The sequence below is a fragment of the Puntigrus tetrazona genome, unplaced genomic scaffold (genome assembly GCF_018831695.1).
Source record: "Puntigrus tetrazona isolate hp1 unplaced genomic scaffold, ASM1883169v1 S000000148, whole genome shotgun sequence".
NCBI classification, from domain to species: domain Eukaryota; kingdom Metazoa; phylum Chordata; class Actinopteri; order Cypriniformes; family Cyprinidae; genus Puntigrus; species Puntigrus tetrazona.
The window spans coordinates 517,501-535,000 of NW_025047824.1; the positions used below are offsets into that span (position 1 = coordinate 517,501).

Below are 17,500 nucleotides of genomic sequence, written 5' to 3' on the forward strand. Positions count from 1 at the left end.
TCAAATCAGCATTGCGGGGGAGGCGCGATTCCGTGGGACTTGGCAACACTTGTTTTGAGAAACGACGTCTCTTTAAACACTTTCCCCATCTTTATAACTATATCCCTGCTTATAAAGCGTGTTTCTCATGGGGGAGTGGCCTACACAAAACTAGAAAAACAAAGGCGGTTCGCTCAGATTTGCCAGTGCGCATGCGCGTGCTATCCGCCTTTAATTCTATGCGATATTAACAATTTTCAATACTATTTAGGGCAGGTAGAGTATGCACACTGGGACTAACACACACGTAGAGCATTGCCCTAGCTCACTTTCATTTATTGAATTTAAATAAGAAATATAACATGATATAAATAAAGTAATTGACACCTGTGCATTTGTTTTGTAGTCACTTGTGGTCTTGAGATCGCTTCGTTTATTTATTCGTTTTTTATTGTAGGCTATTTAAACCGATTTGATCGAGGCTGCGGTGATGCACAAACCCTACTTGCTCTTAAAGACCAGTGCTTTTTATTTTAAACCCTATTAAAATAACCTAACAATAAAAACACCAAAAACTATTTACACGATTAATATGCAATTAGATGTTTAATTAACGACTTGAGTGCACCTTTCCAACAACCTATGCACGTATTTAATTATATGCAACGGTAAACTCAAATCCATATTCGGTCATGGATTTCTTAGTTTGAATGAAACCAATATGAAACAGGTTTGGGGTTACCTGAAAAACTTTTTATCTAAAATAATACACATAATTTTGAGCTCACTATGATCGTTTTTTAACCATAATTGGGGGAAAAGTAGGCTAGTTGGCATTAAGGATGACTTAAATATCCGAATAAAAGTTTTTTCTTTCAGAAAACAGAAAAAGATTCACAATGCTCGGAGATCGAAGGTCTCGATCTGTAAAGATGTAAAGATTTATGTGTCTGTCTGAAACAAAAACTCGCGATACTCAATCCAAAACCATTTCAGACCGGGACTTTGGAGCGCTTGTCCTCAATCTTAATTTAGACCAGAAATTAGATTCGAACATTATTTTTGGACCATTATTCCAGGTCGGTATTTCGGTAGATCTGAATCAAAAGAATCACAAACCCCTTCCGATGTTCGAATCTGAATCAAAAGATTCACCAACCCCTTCCGATGTTCGAATCTGAATCAAAAGAATCACAAACCCCTTCCGATGTTCGAATCTGAATCAAAAGAATCACAAACCCCTTCCGATGTTCGAATCTGAATCAAAAGAATCACAAACCCCTTCCGATGTTCGAATCTGAATCAAACGATTCGCGATTCACATTCCAGAGCCCCGATCTGAATAACGATTCGAATCGAGCAAAAACCTTTCAATTTGCCGAATGATACCAGACCCACTCCTCAAGTTCCGGTCTGAATCAAATAGTCCCGATGTGAACAAAATGCACCCAGCCACCGAGTGAATGTTCAACTGATCTGCATAAATTGTAATACATATTTGAGAAATTACTCTTGAATTACTCTGAAAAAGCCTCATGCTTTTCTCGTGTAGGTTATTTTTAGTCCACCAACTCACATGTGGGATCTACAGAGCAGTTCACCTTACTCTCCAAAGTTAAAGGACCATAACAAACTCACATTACAGCGATACACGTTTCTCCTCTGTGCCTGTCTCTGCCAGTCTGGTTAAAGATTTATTTTACAATTGAGTAAATTATAAATACCACTTTTTAAATGCACATCCCCGGTCTTATTTACCTTTGCTAGCGATTTTAAAGACCACAAATGTGTCCGTGTTCGGAATAAATAAGCTTTCCGTTGATGAATGATTTGTTAGGATGGAGTTGCGACCATTCAAACATCTGGAATCTGAGAAGAAATCACCTTTAAAGTTGACCAAATCAAGTTCTTAGCAACGCACGCTGCGTCGAAGTTCACCGAGGTCAGCGACGCTAGCTACAAACGTGACACCTTTCTCGAGTGAGAGCAGCTACGCCGTGTTTCATAACAGTCTTTTATTTCACAGGAAGTCTACACTCATGGTTCATATCTGACATGCGAAACCCTCAGCAGTGTAGAAGATATTAATACTATACCGAGAGAGAGTTTAAAACTCTGGTACTGCACACCAATGCAAAACTTTGGGATAAACTGAACCAAACGTCTTCGGTATTTCCCACTTGACTCGATTTCCCAATACAACCATGTTACCGACAAGCAATGCACTGAAATCAGTCCGTAGCTGACATTTTAACATCACCAGCTCAACCAGACGAAGCACAAGACGGACTTTAAGTTTCCAGTGATGCAATCAAGGTTTCACAGCACAGCTTAGCAATGAAATAAATACGAACATTTCTTACCAAAACACGTTTATAAAAGTAGCTAACGGCTCTATCTGCGGTTGAGCTGGATATTTATACTGACACATTTCTGAAGTATATACAGAGTTATTACGACATACGCGTCGACGTGACACTTTGAAACGATCACACTTAGGGTACGTTACACTACCAGCGATCCCAATTCACGTGGATGCACAAAAATGGCTAAAAACGCTGCATTGTGCCGAGCCAGTAGTTGGCGATGTCAATTTGCACGCCACCGGTTTCAAAAATTAGCATTTCTTAAGTTGACATGGAGACAACAATGGTGTAATTTTCAAAAGCATGCACTTAGAAAACCGTTTTTTAAAAAGCTCGCGTTTTCAGATCCCCAACGCGCCATGCAAGTGAATTATTATAAAACGCAAAAAGTCTTCCGTATTTTCAGGCTCCCGGGTAGCCTTTCTGTTGGCAACTTTGGTGAATTTGCTTAAACCAGGGGTGTCAAACTCAATTCCTGGAGGGCCGGAGCCCTGCAGAGTTCAGATGCAACCCTAATTAAACACACCTGATCCAGCTAATCAAGTACTTCAGACATGCATAGTATGTGTGTTTTAGCAGGGTTGAATCTAAACTCTGCAGGGCTCCGGCCCTCCAGGAATTGAGTTTGACACCCCTGGCTTAAAACGACTGAGAGAAATCTCGCCAAATTCACGCAAAACACCCGACTGCGCAGACTCCCATTCGAATGGCCCGATTTCATCTGCAGAGTTTAAAAGCGATGCGCCTTGACGATGTATTTTAAAGTGCGAATAAATTACAAAGCGCTGATTTGGACATGCGTGCGTAGCTTAGAAAGTGGCATTCCCAGCTACTGGCCTGGCGTGAATAATACAGCACCAATCGTCCGCGTAAATACGGATCATTTCTACATTTTCAAAGTGAAACTTTTCAAAAATGCAAATGAAAGGTTTTGTGATGTTGCTGTCCTGTAAATGTCAACTGTTTAAAATACAAAATCAATAAAAAAAGCTATTCATATTCAGATATAATTATAATAATTACTATTATTATTGCTATTACGATGTATTAACTATTTATTGAATGGAAGGGCACAGGTATGGGTTGGTATATTTCACAAGTTACTTTTACATTGAGTACTAGCATGCTAATATATACAGTTTCAGTCAATAAATTAAACGTTATAAAGACCCATTTGCTCTAGATTTATATTGGCAGGAAAATTGATGAATCTGATGTAATCACTGATCATTTTCGCAGGGCCTTATTCAACGTTGACATAATTTACACAGAATTCATTCGTAAAGATGTTCGTAAAAATAATTACCCACCACCTTTACTCTGTTTTAGGATGGAAAGTTGCAGAAGAATAGTTGTTTTCACGATCTTCAGTCTGGAGTTTGATTTTAGTTTACAGTGAGAATACCAGAGAGCGGCGGTGTGGTTGTTAATTGGGAGTGTTTTTCTCATGTTGAGATGATCTTTTGACCACCGTTAGGACCAGCGGCCGATGGAGGCGAAGTTTCGGCTCATGTCGTACGTGTATTCGGCGTTCCGATGTTTTCCCCAGGCTCCAAACGGGACAACGATGACCGTGCTGTTGTCCTCCGAGCCGTACTGCAAAGCCTGAGCAACACAAACCAGACTTCACGAAGAGGAATCTTACACCGTCGTGCAAAAAAGTAGGGCTGTCAAATAAATATTTGGGGTCTCACAAGCTATCAGTGCATAGACAGGATCCCTAAAGTTGCGAAGATTAACGTCTCAAACCCAAAGAGATGTTCTTCATAAAAGTTAAGACTCGACCACGCCTTTTTAAAACGGCTCACTTAAGCACGCCCCCCACTTTAGAACTCCGCCCCAAATGTTTACAAAAAGAAAGAAGGCGGAGCTATTATTTTCAGAGTAGTGTTGCTGCGGGCGCCATGTTCTGGAGAAGCTGCGTTTTGTTGTGAAAGTGAACCTAACCGAAATTATGCCTTTTAAATTTAAACATAATCTGTATGTTGTTAACATTTAAGTACGAAACGTGAATTTAGTTTTCTAGCCATTTTGACAGCCCTACAACAAAGTTATACTTCATTGTGCCCACAGTAGGGGCATAATAACCAATTTTTACTTGGTTTCTGCAGATTGTAAAACGTAAGTTTCTAAACCTGCTCAGCAATGACGTTTGCCGCCTCGGTAGGGTCGTGGCACTGGTTAACGACGTCACAGATCTCCTGATTGGTCATGATGAAGTTGATGCCGTCGGTGGTGAGAACCAGGAAAGAGTCGTGGGAGTGCTGCAACTACAGACGTGAGAGAAAAACTAGAGTTTTGCACGTGGACCTTAGCTTTAGTCACTTAAACTCTGATTTGAAATAGTAAAAAAATAAAGCACCATTCAAAAGCCAGACTTTTATTTTGCAATAATGCAATTGACTGTCATGTGCGTACTAGGGTTCGAGTGGTCTCTGGTTCTGCGATCACGCCGCTCTTCTTCAGGTCAAAGTCTCCGATGCTGCGAGTCATTGCCAAGCGGCCGTTAACGTTTGCCTGACCGACGCTATTCCAGGTCACGAACCCACCACTCTGACGTATTCTACACACACAGACATTACTTAGATCATGCGTAGGCTGCATTCATTTAAAATAAAATACGGCTAAATCAGTAATAACAAGAAAGTTTATTGCATGCCCAAATATCTGATTTGTAGGTAAATTTATTGTCAAAATGTATTTTTTTCCGTGATCAAAGCTGAATTTTAAGCATCATTAGAATAGTGTAAGCATCCGGTCACGCGATCCTCTAGAAATAATTCTAACATGCTGCTCAAGAAACATTTCTGACGAAATCTATTCAAGGCATTTTTATTAAAAGTTAGTTTATTAAGTTGGAAGAAACTTAAAGAGTAAAAAATTGGAAACGCTGCCTTGGCAACAGGGTTATTATAGTTAAAAAAATTTTTTTTTTTGTTACTTAATAAAAATAATTTAATTAAATGATAAAAATAATTTCAGCTTAGTTGACAAGTCAACATTTTATTTATCAGTTTATGTACACAATTAATTTCAACTATATAGGCATATTTAATATTAAAATGCAAGTAAAAATGTTTAAATATGAATAAAAAACTATAATAGTATAACAGCTAATACCACAAACACAGCACTGTCTTCATTTCGTTAATGCTTCAAAATCAAACACTTTAAATGCGTCGATTTTTAACATATTTTCCTCACAATAAATGACACTTGATTTCAAAGTTTTTGCATTTAGTGCAATGGCATTTAAGCGTCCAAATCATTTCTACTGTCCAGCTGCCAAGTGCACTGCACCCAAAACGGTGCCTTTATTTAAGCGAGACACAGAAATTGTTCTGCAGATGGACGCTCGTGTAACTCGGCAAGCACGTTTCTTCTAGACGTGAGCTGTAATGCGAGTTGCTTTTATTAATAGCGCATAAGAGAGCGCTCTTCTATCATGACACATACCACAGCGTGTTATTCCTGGAGCGCTGGTGTGTGTGTGTTTCGGTGTACCTGCATTTCTCGTCTTTCCTCTCCGGCGTGTGGTCGTCGGTGAGTTTGCGCACTTTTCCCTTCCTGCACAGCAGAGCTCGGCTGTCTCCGACGCTGCCGACGACCAGCTCGATCCCGTCTCGTAACAGAGCCACCGTCGCCGTCGTGCCCACCGTCATCAGGGAGGCTGAAACGTGTTCGGAAATAAACTTCACTCGAGCGCGCATCGATGCATGAGCCGGGAAAATGTCATATTATGTCAGTTTGGTTTGTTTTGGTTATTTATATAAATATGGTTTATTTATTTTAGTACAAACTACTGTAAATGAAACCTTTTTCTTGGATTTTCCCTATTAAATACATTATATTATAATATAATAATATATATAATATAATAATAATAATATAATAATATATTTTTCTGTACTATTTCTTAAGATATTAATTCACGCACTGTAATAAATAAAAAGCTGATTTTTGTTATATAAACTGAAAACAAGTTGAGAAAACTCAAAAAAATCTGCCGTAGCTTAGGTTTTCTTAACTTTTTCGTTTTTTACAGCTCGGTTTTTATGCTTTTATGCTCCGTCGAGTTCATCGAAACGTGTATTTTTGATAATTGGAAACAACGATTTAAAGTGAATGAATGATAATTCATGTATTTGACAAAAAAACAAAAATTCAAATCCCTGACTTTCAATGTCTGGAATAAATAGCGTTTTAAATTCCATAAAATAAACTTTTTAGATTCCGTGTTCCAGAAATTCCTGGACTCGTGGATGCCATGCTTTGGATAAAAGCGTCTGTTAAATGCATGAAGATAAGCGTGAGTTTTTCATACCGTTGCCGTACATTCGCAGCTCGGCGGACAAAGCTGCATCCACTTGCAGGAACGCTTTAGACAAAACTGCCTGTAAATCCGTTTCCGCCTCCAAGCAGTCCCTGCAAAACACAGCATCCTCGTCGTTTCATTTACAATGAGGTGTGTTTAACCCTTACATTGCATCCTAGGTTAGTTTGACCTGTAATGCATTTTTAATAGCGGAAGTACTGCTTGACCCAGGATGTCTTTTTCAGTGTTTCTTAGTTAGGGTTAAATAAAATGTATGCAAATTTAAAGGCATATTTTTTTTTTAATGAAATTAAATTAGACCCTTGAGCCGCTGCTAGAATTTTGATCTAATGTCTGACAACACAAAAACATAAAGAAAAAATTAAAATATTAATATTTTGTTAAAAGTTAAATAGTTAGTTAAAAAAAAAAAAAAAAAAAAAAATATATATATATATATATATATATATATATATATATATATATATATATATATATATACATATATATAATTCATGTTAACTAATAAATAAATATATATAATTAATGTTAACTAATAAATAAATATATATAATTAATGTTAACTAATAAATATATATATATATATATATAATTAATGTTAACTAATATATATATATATATATATATATATATATATATATATATATATATATAATTAGGTATTTATTTTTAGATTTAAAATTCAGTTTTATTCACATTTAGATTTTTGTAAATAGTTAAATTTATTAAAAAATATATTTTTTTAATTATGTGTTAGAAATGTACATGCATATTAATATAATTAAAATTCACACCTTAATATTAAACAATATTAATATTATTTTTTTGTGTGCGTTTTTCCTAATTACTACTATAAGCGTTAGATATTTTTAGTATTAAATCCAAGGTGGGTCAGAAAGTCCTGGACAAAAGTAACCAGGATGTCAGGTGTTCAACCGCTCCGTCCTGTACCGGATGTGCTGCTCCATGTGTTTGTGGCAGAAGTCCGCGGCCTGCGCCCCTCCGTGCCCGTCGAACAGAGCGAAGAAGAGCACGTTGTGCGTGAGCGTGCTGGCCTGGAAGCGGTCCTCGTTGTCGCGCCGCCGGCCGATGTGAGAGGCGCAGCCCACCTTGGACAGGCTGATTTGCGGGATGGGGGTCCCGTAGCGGATGCTGGGCGGCAGCAGGATGGGCTCCTCTATCCGGTTATCCCAGATCCCGAAGGAGTCCCACGTGGCGGGACGTCCGCTCCCGTCCGCGTCCAGTCGGGTGCTGTTCCACCGGACGCCGCGGCCCGCCGAGGACAGGCTGCATCGGAGCAGACGGGACAGTGAGGCGACGGAGACGGACATCGAGACGATCCTCGCGCGGGACTCCTGTGGATCGAAGTCAAGTTGTTACTTTCGGCAGAACAGAAACACAGAGCAAGCGTAAAAACGATAAAATCAAGGCATGTGAATAAAATGCACGCTTTGGACACTTGCAAACTATATTAAGCGATATTTCAATCGTTGTAAAAACACTTGTTTTAAAACATTAACTATCGATTGTGCCGCTTTTTACAAGACATGAGACGTCTCTGGTGTCTCCAGAACGCGTCTGTGAAGTTTCAGCTCAAAATGTCCCACAGATCCTTTGTTATGGCAAACTTTGAGCGGAAGCTGAAGCGAGCCATTTTTGTGCACGTCTCTTTAAATGCAAATGGGCCTCTGCGCCCCGCCCCTTTTACAGAACTGATAGTGTTCGTGTGGCATCACGTGCAGTAAACGCATAGTAAAACGCGCACTTTAAAGGTGAAATTCAGCAAACACCTTGTTGATGATGCACGCTTTGTACCAGATGAAGCCAGAATATTAACGCAATGTGCAAAGTTTCTCGTTAAAGAAAACACTGAACATCAGGAGGACTGCATTTTATATTTTAATATTACTGTTTTAAATATATTTAAGTGTTTCTGAAACATTCTGTCACAGTGTTTAATGACTGAAATATTGCCCCAGGCTTTAATATAGACGCCAAAAGTTGAATTTTTTTTGCGTACCTTCACGTTATTGGTTTGAGAGGCGATATTAGCGGAAAATATTTCTACGAATGTTTTGCCCTACAGGTCACGCGACTGAAAACTACGAACAGGAAAGGGTTTAACCACTAAAAACATCTGTTCGGTTTCGATTGTCGCGTTTATTGCGCTCAAATCATGCAATTTAAAGCCAAATTAGCCATATTGTGATCAAATATGTTGATAAAAAAAATATATAGAAACACATTATGTCCGAACATATAAAAGTTGAATTTTGCATAATAGTTGTCTTTTAAGGTGCCTTTGTTACACGTTACATGTACTTACTATTATAATAACACTTAATTAGGCATATTTACATGCAAATAAATTTAAAACAAATTACTCTGTATTTAAAAGTACACCGTAACAAGGACACTTTAAAAAAAAAAGAGGTTTTTTGGCACCTTCGGGTTGTATCTCAGCCAAATACGGTCCTATCGTAACAGACCAGACATCAATGAACAAATTATATATTCTGATTTCAGGCTCCGGTTTTGATCCCCAGGGCCACACGCGGTAACTAACCATTATTTAGCGCGTTTAAAGTCAGTGAATGACCCCTAGTGACCCCTTCCCGGCCAAGTTCACGTGCGCGTGCTGTGCGTCACTGCTGACCTTTGGCGGGACGTGTGTTTCGTGTCCAAACAAACACTTGCCAAGACAGGACCGTAAAAAGTGACATCGCTGGACCATGTGACTTTGACACTGACGTTGCATCATAACATGAAGGCCTTCTGCAATGAATGTTAATGTTGCATAATGCACACACTATTTTTCACACTAACATTCACTTATGATTTGTTCTTTGTGCATTATTGCTATACACACACACACACACACACATATATATATATATATATATATATATATATATATATATATATATATATATATATATATATACATATACATACATATATATATACATATATATATATATATATATATATATATATATATATATATATATATATATATATATATATATATATATATATATATATATATATATACATATATATATATATATATATATATATATATATATATATATATATATATATATATATACATATATATATATATATATATATATATATATATATATATATATATATATATATATATATATATATACATATATATACATATATATACATATATATATATATACATACATATATATATATATATATACATATATACATATATATATACATATATACATATATATATATATATATATATATATATATATACATATATATATATATATATATATATATATATATACATATATACATATATATATATATATATATATATATACATTGATTTGATTTAAAGTATACTTTCGATTCATGAATATTTGTTTGTTTTGATTTGTTTCATAAACAGTGCTCTTTTCTAAACTTCAATGGATCACGTGAAAACTGCAAAGTACTTTTAAAACATGCATCATAAATACACTTTAAATACTTCATATGTGTACATTGCACGGTTTTTAACTTACTGAGTGTCTATATAGCTCTAGGTACTGTGCTTCATAATAATACACTGTATGCGCAGCTTTCAAAAGCTGAATGTCATCGCTTATTATAAACGAAAAATCACATTACAGTATCTTACCTGCTGCAAAAAAAACGCAGGTTTGTCAAAGTTGTCAGTGTCCGACGCGGTCTCCTGTCCAGCTGGAGTGACAGTAAAGTTAAGGTGTGTCGACGCTGCTAGTTAAACTGTTCAGGTGACGGATAACTAGTCCTGCTCCAGGGGGCGCTTGGCGGCTCAATGGCCGAAAACTCCTTTGAGTCGCAGTTAAACCTCGGGATGTTTAATGTCAGTTAAGACCCCAGCACGCTAAAATCTGTAAACGATAACGATGATATACTTCGAACTTGAGGTAATAACTGAAACAAGCCGCGGCGATGTTTACAAAATGATTTCGGAGCGATCGCGAGCAGCGAAACGCCATTCGCGGCTGGGATTGGCCGACTGTGAACAGCGCTGAGAAAAGTAACACGCGTCCCGTGACAGGCGCTGCTTCACAAGCGAGTCTGGGTCATAATTAAAACCGGAATGCTGACAAAGAGGCACTTTGATAAACGCTGGATGGGAATTAGGGATTGGAAAATTAAAGGTTAAGAAATTATTATTTAGACTAATCCTACCTGGCCAATCAGAAACAGCGTCCGAGCTGTTAAGCCCCGCCCTCCGAAACCCATTCTATGCTCTTGTTAAATTTCTGTAGCGTACGCAGAAGGTTATTCACGTTCCAGTACACAACAGTATCCAATCACAGGCCGTTTTGGCCCCCGGCTCGTCCAATCAGATTAGGGGGTGTGTAAGGGTTTAGCTCAAGCTTTATTTTTTTTTTTTTGGCGCCACCGACCAACATTCTCTTGCTGCCTTGTATTTGATTTGCCTGATTTGCTTACTCTGTTCGTTTATATAATGATTATTTGTAGGAATAACATATTTTTATAATACTTAACCATCTATTTTAGCACGAACAATTCCTCTGTAGAACATCAAAAATAATAATAAATAAATAAAATTTTTTATCTTGACTAAAATGTGTTACAGTCCCAAATTGATTTAAACATGTATTAAGGACATTAACACTACCAGCGTGAGTGCTTGGCCTCTCTTTCTCTCTCTCTCACACACACACACACACACAGATGGATCACAGCATGTTTCTGCTGTAAACACAGCAGAAGTCCTGAATAAAAGATCAGCAAGTACTCAAAACACAGGCGTTTTAATACACTATAAATAACTTATTCCCGAGGAGACCATAACACGAATTGCAAAGAGATTCACGTTTCCATAAGGAAACGGTAGCACTTGCTTGGCAACAAATAAACGTGAAGGTATGCTTGTGTTTTAAGCCTCGTGCAGTAAATGAAACGCTGCACGTACTGTAGAACATCTATAGGGTTCGGACTTGTGGCAACATGTCTTATTTTCCATAATTCAGCAGTGCTCTGCAGTGAAAGGTTCTTGTCAGAATAAGAGCATCCATCACTTCAGTCCATCAACATTTTGCAAACTTTTTGACTTCAAGTGTCTATGTATCATTACCTGATTTGAGTCAGGAGAGAAATTTGCACACATCAAGCACCGTTTACAACCGAAAACAGCTCTTAACAAAAATGTGGATGGATTTTGATGTGACAGCATGGATTTTTTCCACTGGAGGAAGTGTCATGGACTCATATTGTAGCCGGAAGCAATAGCTTGAAGCTAAACACCTTCATGGATTTGTTTCTTACAAACACGCAGCTCTTGGCTTCACAAGATGTTGACCGATAGAGCGGCATTCACTGCAGAGGATCCATTGGTGAGCAAGTGATGTGATGCTACAATTCTCCAAATCTGATGGAGAAACAAACCCGTCCAAGCCCACATCTTGCATAAATGAGTCAATTTATTTTAACTTGGGTGAACTCATCTCTTGCTGAACTGCATACGTCTCACAAATAATTACAAATATTGTAAAGTGAGAAAAAACAAAGGTATAGAAGAGAGAGAGAGAGAGAGAGAGAGAGAGAGAGAGAGAGAGAGAGAGAAATTTTCCGCATAGTTATTTCAGAGAAGTATGTAGGGCAGATGCTCCATAGGGTCCATAATGTCAACTTAACATAGGACGTGGTTACTATGTAGTGCAAAACTGCTCCTGAGTGAAATATTTACAGCAGGACTCAATTCAGGCATCGTTTAGAACAAAGACACCTAAATTTAGCTTCTGTAAAGTCAATATCAACGTCTTGCTCCCTCACACGGAAAGGATAAAATATTCAGAAGACATCACTTAGAGCTCTCGCATAAACACAAAGACCTCATTCAGTCAAGTCCTGATACCACGGTAAAAATAACATGAAATCATGCAGCGTGCAAGGATTCAATCATAGTGAAAAGGGCTCTCACGTCAGAAGACAAACACCAGGCTCATGCACAAAGGTTTTTAACAATTCAACTTGAAAAAAGTCACATCGTATAGAACATCAAAAACGTTATTTTATTCCATTAAAGTGCTCTACAGTGATTATCAGCCCAGCATTACGTACCTCTAACACTGACAGCATTTTAGCAGTGATAAAGCAACCAAAAGTCATTCATTTTTAATAGAATAAACATCTACCAGCCTTAACAACAACTACCTGTGCTTGAAGTTGCTCAGGTGTGCAAGTGAGTGACCACAGTGACCGAACGTGATCAATGCTTACGTTTAGAAAGTCATTAACTGTTCCAAGAAAACCTACGCGGTTCTTAAAAACATTGTAATAGAGAAACTGTTGTCGAACCAGTTCTCAAACAAAAGGATTTTTTTTAGAAAAGTAATACAAAACTTAATTTGTGCAATGTTAACCTTAGTGACATTCAGTTTTGTTTATATATAAATATTACTGTGAATACAAAAAGTTACGTATTAGTGAACATTTCACAATTTACAGATTAATGTTTAAGTGAATGCATTAAATGAGCTAGTTCACATGGCCTCAACAAATACCAACATTTAAAAAAGTTAGATGTTGACTTAAATTGGTAAACAACTGCAGTTTTCACTCTGCAAGTTGGTGTTCAATTGTGAAATGTGTCTTAAAAGGATAGTTCAATGCAATCATATACATCCAAAACTCTATTAGTTCATTTTAATAAATATCTTTTTCAGCATGCAGTAGACGTCAATGGGGTCCAACGTCTTTTGGAACCCTATGTTTTTCAAAACATTCTTCTTTAGAAGTCTATAGAATAAAATATACTTCCAAAACCTGAATGGGTGACAGTTGGGTAGCAGTCTGTACCAGTATGGCTAAAAGCGGCACCTCTCCACAGTGGACACTCTAGTTTCAAGTGCTTCATAGACAAGAGCAAGTGTAGGCCATGAGGCCAAGTTCACATCAAGCCCGCCGTTTGGAACAAAGCCATGGGCTTTCACTTCAGAACCCTCAACCTCTGAACACGCTGTTAAACAAAGGTAACCAACCTAGCTCCTGGGCAGAGCTTAACTTCAGCGTTTAGCTCCAACTAACCTTCCTGGAAGTTTCTAGTATACCTAATGATTAGCTGATTCATTTGGATTGGAGCTAAACTCTGCAGGACAACGTCTGGTGACCTCTGGTCTAAAACTTACATGAAGCAACAGTAGGCTACATATTTTTAGACACATTTAGATCTTCTATACATTCTCCAGTGTAGCACATTTACAAAACACATTTACATAACAACGAGTCACTTTTCTGCTTCCTCTTTGGGTCGTGGTTTCGAGCAGCACCTAGATCCAGCAAACAGCGACCTAAAGACGTTCCTCTTCTTCTTTCCTGTTCTGCCCTTTCCAGGCGATTGTTCTGAGAGGCATATGGACTTCCGGAGCGTGCCGATACGCCGCTCTTGTTCACGAATCTTACATTGCAGGTGGTTCTGGATGGCAAATCCCAAGGACTCCATATCCAGCGATGCCCCATAGACTTCCCACGTCATTCCCTGCTCATCCCAGACGATCTCCTGAGGTACACCGCTCTCCTCCTTTTCTCCTTCCACCCCTGCAGTTCTCCCAGAGTCCAGCAGCTTCGAGGAGTCCCCAGAGGTCTTCTCCGCCACCCCGGGCGACACAACCGAACCAAGAGTTTGCAGGGACTGGCTACGAAGTTCGATCTCTATTTCACAAGTGTGTTGAAGAGGTTTCTGGATGTTGGGAGACTTGTAAGGAGGTGGACCTAGAAATCTAGGCTTGGCTCCTGTTGGTTTGGTATCCGATAAGTTTACATTTGGCAACCAATCTGAGTCGGAGTTGCTGTCAGGGTTAAGCTCATTTTGCAAGACAGCTTTAGAGTTGAGGTCAATCTCAGGGTTCGACTGATAAGGTTGAACACTGTGGACTGGGCTTGTATCTGTGGATCTACTGCAGACCTCCACATCCGCCTGGACCTCGACGTCTACATACACCGGTAGCAGATCCGCCTGCAGTGCTGCATCCTTCATCTCGGTCACTGGGAAAGCCTCGACTGTCATCGTCACTGCATCCTTCAAGTTACTGGGTGTCAGAATCTTATTCTTTTCATTCATTTCAGTATCCTTCTTCACCATTTTGACCTTCTTAGTCTCAGCTTCCTCCTTTCTCTCCCCTGCGTTCCTCCTCTCCTCGCTCTCTGCTTCCTCCCTTCCCTTCTTTTCCCAGAGCCTCCGACTCTTTCCTGCTTGTCTCTCTTGGGTCATGACATATGCGTCAGACTTGTCTTCTGGCTCTTTCAGCTTTTCGCATTGGAACAACAACAGAGAAGATGCTTCTTTGCTAACATTTGAGTTCGAGATGACATCACTTCCTCCAAGACAGTGTCCCTGAAGGACAGCATCTTTAATTTCATCTCTTAGCAAGTCTTCTTTTTCGTTCCCGCTCTTTATCTCTTGCTCCTTAGGACTCTCCCCTACAGCTGCTTTCGTCCCGAGTTGCAGCTTGCTCTCCACTAATGTGTCAATCTTTTTATCTTTCGGAGAAGATAGCAGTCCCTCTTTGCTCGTGACTCTTTTATTCCGTTCGGTTTTGTCCACCTTGAGAGACGCAGGATGGGGCGGTTTAAGTTTGGGGCTGGATGTAGCTCTAGGAATATGCGAGAGAGCCCGGCTGAGACTCTTGGGAGAGTCAGTTGAGGCAATATGGGAAGCAGATGATGTTTTTTGAATAGTTTTTTGAGGGGAGTCTTTGGAACCCATGATATGAGATGCTGAGGCAGTTTTTTGCATGTTACTGGGAAACGCTTTCGCACTCGCATGTAGCTTCTTCTCATGGCTCGCATTTGGAGATCTTGGTTTTGTCCCACTGGGTCCAGGTTGGCTGGATAAACTTAAGACCTCCACTCCAAGTGTTGTTGTTTTGGTTGTTTTTTTCAACGCAGTTTTAGCCGTAGCAGTCGTACTGGCTATTCCCGTAGTGGCCTGTTTGGTTGTCGCAGAGTGCATGGTGGGTATTTTTGATGCAGCTGTGGATGCAGGAAGCATTTCAGAGGCTAATGCATTGTGTTTTAGTGTTTTCACATGGCCGACGATTTCCCTGGAGGGGGATCTCTCCTCCTGCTCTTTACCTTGTACTTTAATCTCATGATTCTCTCCAAGCCTTGTCCTGGTTCCAGGAGAGCGGTTTCCCTTTCTGTGCTGGGACTCAGATTCCCAGCATGCCTTGGGCTCATTATTTCCAGGGGGATGAAGGAAAGCAGGTCGGGATTCCATGAAATCAACGACAGTTGAAGGATCTAGTCACAATCTAATTTAATGATGTCCTAGTTACGGATGTGACACACCTGTTTAGAAAGAAACAACACGTTTTAAGAATATTTTGATAAAATAATAAACCTTAATAGACAAATAAATTATTTTCTTCAAGGACATGCGTTTTGTTTTTTGGCTTTAAAGCTATAAGTGTTGAATTTTCAGTGCCATGTGTTCACTGATCAAACATTTTCATTGACAACAGAAACAGATTTTATGTCAGTTCAGTGAGGTACAGTAAATGCACTAGTCTAAAAACTGTACACTGATCATGCACATTGAGCTGATCTTTACATTTACCATAACGGCATTGTGGTGATTAAACCAAACAAACAATAAAAATAGCAAATCGTGGCAACCACAAATTTACAATATTTAACCATAGCATTTGTAGTAAAACAAATGGCAGTGGCAAAAAAAGGGAAAAATAAAACATAGCAAATACATTTCAAAACCTACAAAACAGACCCTTCCATCTAGGCTGCATTCTATCTATTATTCTTCTCCTAATCTATATTTTAGTGAAGTACGTCGGATAGATTTAATGCATTATTTAATTCGGTTCTAAATTGTTCTAAGTTACCACGTTTCCCTGAAAGCAGGGGCAGAGATTCTAATTTGCACGCGACGCCCTTAACTACTCACGCGCTGCAAATCAATTTAAAGCACATTCATACTCACCGTTTACGCACCTAGCCCGGACATTCCCGAGACTCCGTGCTCCTCTGAACGAGCCTCCGTTTTCCCTCTCGCGCTTGAATAAACGACGACGCTCCGTTCCGCCGCGGATGACGCACTGACGCGCGCGCGCACGGGACACGGGTCACGCGTCGATTTAGTTTGATGTGCATCTCGTTTTTCCAAAACATCAACCGGCATTTTAGAAAGCAATCGCATCTCTAACGTCGATAGTTAAACCTGAGCATATTTCAAAAAGTTTAAAATAATGCATTTATGTAATATTTAATTGTGCATATCTAATTCCAATAGACTAGAATGTGTTTTTAAATCCTGATACCAAACATGTGCCACATCAAAATCATTATGTGACCCTGGACTACACAACCGTGGTTAAGGGTGATAAAATAGCCTGGTTTGTCAGGATATTGGAAGTATTGTTATGATAAGACAATATTTGGCCGAGATACAACTATTTGAATCACAATATTGAGAAAATCGCCTTTAAAGGTAACCAAATGAAATTCTTAGCAATGCAGATTACTAATCAGAAGTGAGGTTGTGACATATTTATGGTAGGAGATCTTCATGGAGCATGATCTTTACTTGTTTTATTTTTTTAAACTGCGCTCAAAAGTCTGGTTTAGAGCAAACATTGAGTTTATAAGTTGAATGGCACCTCACGAATCCATACACACGCCGGTGTTCGGCCGTTTTGGAGCTCGCCGGGACCTTTGGGCCTCGTCGGATCGACTTCACCTGCCAGGTTAAAGTTGTTGATGGTACAATGGCAGGGTTTTGGTCGCCTGGTAACCGGTAATGACTGTCAGCAGC

The 17,500-nt window shown here is 38.9% G+C and overlaps 3 protein-coding genes across 4 annotated transcripts in view; all 3 read right to left on the reverse strand.

Annotated features, from left to right (window-relative positions):
- Positions 1-181, reverse strand: part of wu:fb74b10 — a 4,468-nt gene extending 4,287 nt beyond the window's left edge. Inside the window, exon 1 of the mRNA XM_043230195.1 lies at positions 1-181. This exon is cut by the window's left edge and continues 503 nt beyond it. The gene's annotated coding sequence lies outside the window, so the exon portion shown is untranslated.
- Positions 182-3,376: 3,195 nt separating this feature from the next.
- On the reverse strand, positions 3,377-10,651 carry ppm1ka (protein phosphatase, Mg2+/Mn2+ dependent 1Ka). Its single transcript, XM_043230194.1, has 7 exons — positions 10,352-10,651; positions 7,633-8,036; positions 6,670-6,770; positions 5,850-6,015; positions 4,764-4,908; positions 4,481-4,615; positions 3,377-3,950 (listed from the first exon to the last, which is right to left on the reverse strand). The coding sequence occupies exons 2-7, from the start codon at positions 8,010-8,012 to the stop codon at positions 3,819-3,821; spliced, it is 1,059 nt and encodes a 352-aa protein (XP_043086129.1). The 5' UTR covers positions 8,013-8,036; positions 10,352-10,651; the 3' UTR covers positions 3,377-3,818.
- A 2,069-nt stretch (positions 10,652-12,720) lies between these two features.
- gprin3a (GPRIN family member 3a) lies at positions 12,721-17,065 on the reverse strand. Of its 2 annotated transcripts, none has more exons than XM_043230170.1 (2): positions 16,681-17,065; positions 12,721-16,020 (listed from the first exon to the last, which is right to left on the reverse strand). In XM_043230170.1, the coding sequence occupies exon 2, from the start codon at positions 15,947-15,949 to the stop codon at positions 13,958-13,960; it is 1,992 nt and encodes a 663-aa protein (XP_043086105.1). In that variant the 5' UTR covers positions 15,950-16,020; positions 16,681-17,065; the 3' UTR covers positions 12,721-13,957. The 2 variants fall into 2 exon arrangements, with proteins under 2 accessions (XP_043086105.1, XP_043086104.1); XM_043230169.1 differs by having other exon boundaries at positions 16,670-17,063.
- Positions 17,066-17,500: the final 435 nt, after the last annotated feature.

Coding starts and splice junctions, on each gene's coding strand:
- ppm1ka (XM_043230194.1), bottom strand. CDS start 8,012: ATGTCCGTCTCCGTCGCCTCACTGTCCCGTCTGCTCCGATGCAGCCTG. Junction 6,016..6,669: donor GCTGCGAATGTACGGCAACG/GTATGAAAAACT, acceptor AACACGTTTCAG/CCTCCCTGATGACGGTGGGC. Junction 4,909..5,849: donor AGGAAAGACGAGAAATGCAG/GTACACCGAAAC, acceptor CTGTGTGTGTAG/AATACGTCAGAGTGGTGGGT.
- gprin3a (XM_043230170.1), bottom strand. CDS start 15,949: ATGGAATCCCGACCTGCTTTCCTTCATCCCCCTGGAAATAATGAGCCC.